The sequence below is a fragment of the Panulirus ornatus genome, chromosome 19 (assembly GCF_036320965.1).
Source record: "Panulirus ornatus isolate Po-2019 chromosome 19, ASM3632096v1, whole genome shotgun sequence".
NCBI classification, from domain to species: Eukaryota; Metazoa; Arthropoda; class Malacostraca; order Decapoda; family Palinuridae; genus Panulirus; species Panulirus ornatus.
Genome location: NC_092242.1, coordinates 27,210,929 through 27,215,972, shown reverse-complemented (window position 1 = coordinate 27,215,972; position 5,044 = coordinate 27,210,929). Strand labels below are relative to the sequence as shown.

The 5,044-nt window shown below is 36.2% G+C and overlaps 1 protein-coding gene across 1 annotated transcript in view; it reads right to left on the bottom strand.

Annotated features, from left to right (window-relative positions):
- muskelin (muskelin 1) overlaps window positions 1-3,301 on the bottom strand; it is a 512,022-nt gene extending 508,721 nt beyond the window's left edge. The window contains exon 1 of the mRNA XM_071674329.1: window positions 3,206-3,301. Coding sequence (XP_071530430.1) covers window positions 3,206-3,291 — 86 coding nt within the window. The 5' untranslated portion in view covers window positions 3,292-3,301. The remainder of the gene's footprint in view (window positions 1-3,205) is intronic.
- Window positions 3,302-5,044: the final 1,743 nt, after the last annotated feature.

The window sequence follows — 5,044 nt, the reverse complement described above, 5'->3', positions numbered from 1 at the left end:
TTTCTCCTTTTATCAAAACAGTTTTCTAGAAGGCATACATAATCAGTACCACTTACAAGAAATTTAGGAATATGTAAAGCTTGTATCGTTTTATTTACAAATGTATACTGCACATATTATACATGGTTTCATAACATTTTTTCAGAGATCTGTCAAGGAGTGTAGAATATTTTGGCCCCATGGTACCCAAGTCCTTAATATACCACTGATTTTGAAGCTGATCAGACCTAATTGATGTACAACTCTACAACATTTATTTTACTTACGTGAATTTAATCTAGTAATTTTATAAACAAACAAATATGAAAACTGTTATACATTTGCAGAAATACACAGAACCTATGGAAACCTCACCTAACTCCCTAGCATTTGAGTTTTTTAATGTTCAGTATTCTAGTGAATACATACCAGCCATATCCATGACAGGATCATGCAATCACCAACAAATATCAACAAACAGACAGCATAAAGAGCAGTCTGTAGTGCACTACCGAACCTCCCTACAGGCAGCCATTCTATATAGTCCCTAGCAGCAGACCAATTCAATGTTAGAATATTTCTATGATACACGATGGTATTTCACTTGAAGGAGGAAGCCTGTTTTCTATGTTTGACATCTTTGCTCTACTTAGAAGGATTCCTGTTTCCTCTGAAAATTACAACAGAAAAAGGGGGTTTGTCATTTCCATTCATATGTATAACCTGTCTTTCATTATCAAATAACCTGATAGCATGAAGAGTTACAAGATAGAAGGTAAAATTTGAGATTAAACAATAATATGTAGTACTGTCTTAAAGTACAATAATACCTAATAAAATACTAAAACAAGGCATGAGTTAAATTTTGGACACGTACACTGAATATGTGAGTTTTGATATCCCCTTCGTTTCCTCATTTCTGTTGCTAATGGTTGGTGGGATCTAAAATAGGTTTCAAGAGCAAAACACAGGGACATGTGGTAATCAATGTCTTGCAGAGTTGACATCTCTATAAATACAACTGGGTTCCTTTCAGAAAGAATCTAACACCTTTACAGTATTCATTGCAGTTTTAGTCTAATATATAAACGGAAAACTCAATATCTTTAAAATACTGAAACATCCTGTACGATTTGGAATTTGTTTCTTGGGAGGAAAAAGAGGAACCTTTGTCAACTAATAATCTATGGTAAAAACTGATCAAGTCAATGATGAAAATTTATTCTTTCCCACAGATTCAATTCTAGAAGTTAATGATCGATGATATGACTTGACATGTCTCTTCCATCACTTCATCAAGGCAAGACTTTATGATGTCTGTGAATCTGAAAGTTTTGAAATGTGGCAGATATCTCAAGGACCTGCACATTTTAGTTTCCTTCCTTCTGCACAACTATCAATTTTTAGGACAATTCAGTGCTCAAACTGTAGTGCAGAAGTGAAACGAATAGGAAAATGTTCCTTCTCTGCTGTAACTTGGCCCAAGTGGTGACATACAGGAGGCAACAGAGAAAGCACTGGTATATATCAGAAATGTGTTACATGGATCATAACTCAGAATAAGGTAAGTTATAATCAGTTTGTACATCAATACATCAATCTGCACACCAAATAGAGCTCTGCAGAACCTGAACAAGTGCAAGGAAGAAGTACGTTTTCAGCGATCTACTGGATGGTCACTGGCAAATGTCCCTCCACAATGTGCAAGAAGTCGCAAATGATTTTGGGAAATCATGGGCATCTCTCCTGTTCTAACTAATAAAGTAGGATGAACGTGGTATCAATCACCTCCTTTTATGTACTCTTAACAGTTGTTGTAGTGTTTTTACCTGACAATTTCCCTCTAATACAAAGCCATACCCAATTTTGGGGGACAAATCTCTGAGGATAACATTTGCTTAATGTTAAAATCAAAACCATTTACGGTTAATACTACACACAAACAAACACAGACAATCTAGTAATCTAATATTTCAGCTATTAAAGGAGTTCAGGTTAGGTTTTTCATAAGTTTTGCAAGTCTTTTCCACGTGATTTACTCAATTCTACATTAACCCCAAATCTTTTGTGATATACATAACCTTCATAAATCATTCAACAATACTTAATGAGCCAATTAATGCTCCACAAGTTACAATATTTTCTAAACACTAGTACTGTAGAACTGAATCTCTTAATATTCAAAACCACTTTCGATATGAGAGTAAACTGAACTTTTGCCTATTCATCTTATCATATATATATATATATATATATATATATATATATATATATATATATATACATATATATAATATATATAACATATATGATTTTTTTTTTCTTTTTTTTTTTGCCGCTGTCTCCCGCGTTTGCGAGGTAGCGCAAGGAAACAGACGAAAGAAATGGCCCAACCCACCCCCATATACATGTATATACATACGTCCCCACACGCAAATACACATACCTACACAGTTTTCCATGGTTTACCGCAGACGCTTCACATGCCTTGATTCAATCCACTGACAGCACGTCAACCCCGGTATACCACATCGCTCCAATTCACTCTATTCCTTGCCCTCCTTTCACCCTCCTGCATGTTCAGGCCCCGATCACACAAAATCTTTTTCACTCCATCTTTCCACCTCCAATTTGGTCTCCCTCTTCTCCTCGTTCCCTCCACCTCCGACACATATATTCTCTTGGTCAATCTTTCCTCACTCATTCTCTCCATGTGCCCGAGAATGATATATATATATATATATATATATATATATATATATATATATATATATATATATATATATATTCAAGAATATCAATCTACGCAAAAACGTTTCCTCTACACAATGTCTATATAACTGATAAGAAAGTGACACAAGGAAAATAAGCAATCACCCTTAAACATTCATGAAACTGTAATATTTACCTAAAATTGTATAAGTTTGAGGCATTCTTCATACTCCAAACTTCTATTACAAACTGGCAAATCATAAGCACTGACTCTTAAGATTTATATCTTATAGTGAAACTTCTTGGAAATTCACAAGAGCGTTTGTAATAGGAAAAATACTGATCAATTAATTCCACAAACTATCAGATCTCACCTCTTCTGTAACCAACAATTAAAAAGAAACTGAGTTACAAATACCACACTATTGGAAGGATAACATGTAATACCACTTGACTTGAAATGACATTTCATTCATCATTTTCAAAGATAAAATACTTGTGATATGCAACGTACTCTGGGACATAACTGGAAGAAAATGTGGAGAATTTGTGGATAGAATATTTGAGAGGTTGAGTGTCGTCACCAGAAGCCTCTGCCATTGTTGTTATGGTGCTCGAACAGCTGTTCAATGGTGGCGTTCGAATCAATTCGCGGAAAATTTAAAGATTAGATAACTTCTAATGCACCTTCTATACAACTTAGAACTGCTACCTAGACTCTGCGAAATTAGTGACATTTTTTTCTGTTCTTGCATTTTTTTAAAATTAGAATTTGTTGCAACAGCCACTCGTAATATTATATTTTGAAATGGATGTTCCGAGCGTTTTGCAAGACCAATGGGTATAAAACACATAATTCTTTGACCTAACGAAAGCAAATAAGATCTACCCAAATACAGTCCTTTGAAAGAAGACTAGATCATTTCTGGGAAAGCCAAGCACATAAGTATAACTATAACGAGAAAATATACACGACCGGACATGACCTAAAGAATTTAAGTTTGGACGAGGAGCTGACAGAAGAGGGCCCCACAGGGGTCCTACAGTTAGAGGATATGTGAGTATCTAATTCAGACTACTTTAAACTAACTTAATCTAATCTAGCTTAAGCGCTCACGTAAGAAAATCCTAATCGCGCTATGCGGAACTATAACCACTTTATCATTGTTTTTCCTGGTATTATTATATATTATTTTTATTTTGCTTTGTCGCTGTCTCCCGCATTTGCAAGGTAGCTCAAGGAAACAGACGAAAGAAATGGCCCAACCCACCCCCATACACATGTATATACATACATGTCCACACACGCAAATATACATACCTATACATCTCAATGTACACATATATATATACACACACAGACACATACATATATACCCATGCACACAATTCACACTGTCTGCCTTTATTCATTTCCATCGCCACCTCGCCACACATGGAATACCATCCCCCTCCCCCCTCATGTGTGCGAGGTAGCGCTAGGAAAAGACAACAAAGGCCCCATTCGTTCACACTCAGTCTCTAGCTGTCATGCAATAATGCCCGAAACCACAGCCTCCCTTTCCACATCCAGGCCCCACACTACTTTCCATGGTTTACCCCAGACGCTTCACATGCCCTGATTCAATCCACTGACAGCACGTCAACCTGGTATACCATTATAAATTCGAACTTAATTGAAAAAGGTATCTGATATAGCTGTTTCATGATTACATGTTATTTTGGTTTCATATTGCGTCAGTTTCGTTTTAGTTCGGCGTTTACCTACTTAAAGACCACTTTATGGTTTAAGAGATGGCACAAAAAAGTACTCTCATGACTATAGATAATGCTTTGTTATTTTCATTGCCTTACATACCCTCCATCGCACTCCTCTGATCATACTTTTTCGCAAACGGGCTTAAGCTGCTTCCAGGTCGCTACTTGTACACACAATAATTGAATACCGATGAATGCGGCCAATTGTTCGGATGACTGGATTTGCTAGGTAATTAATTAATCAATTAACTAGTACTATGTCACTATTGCTCTTGCCTACAAGCATACTTTGTTTTGACTGTTTCCGTGTTGTACTCAAATTATCATGATCTCAAAGGACGTCATGCCTACGTGACTTTACGTGTGAGTTTGATTTGATCGTATTATGCATACAGTCCGACTATGGTCATATATCTGACCAGATTCATCTTAGTCAACCTGTACCCTTGATATAAGACAGTACCGAGCCGCAAGATAAACAAGAGACTGCATCAAAGATAGCCTGTCCCTTCCTAAAGATTACCTTTAATGATCTAAGACAGCCATTATTGCGTCGGTTACGTGTTTTTTCAGTAACATTACATCGTACATTGTT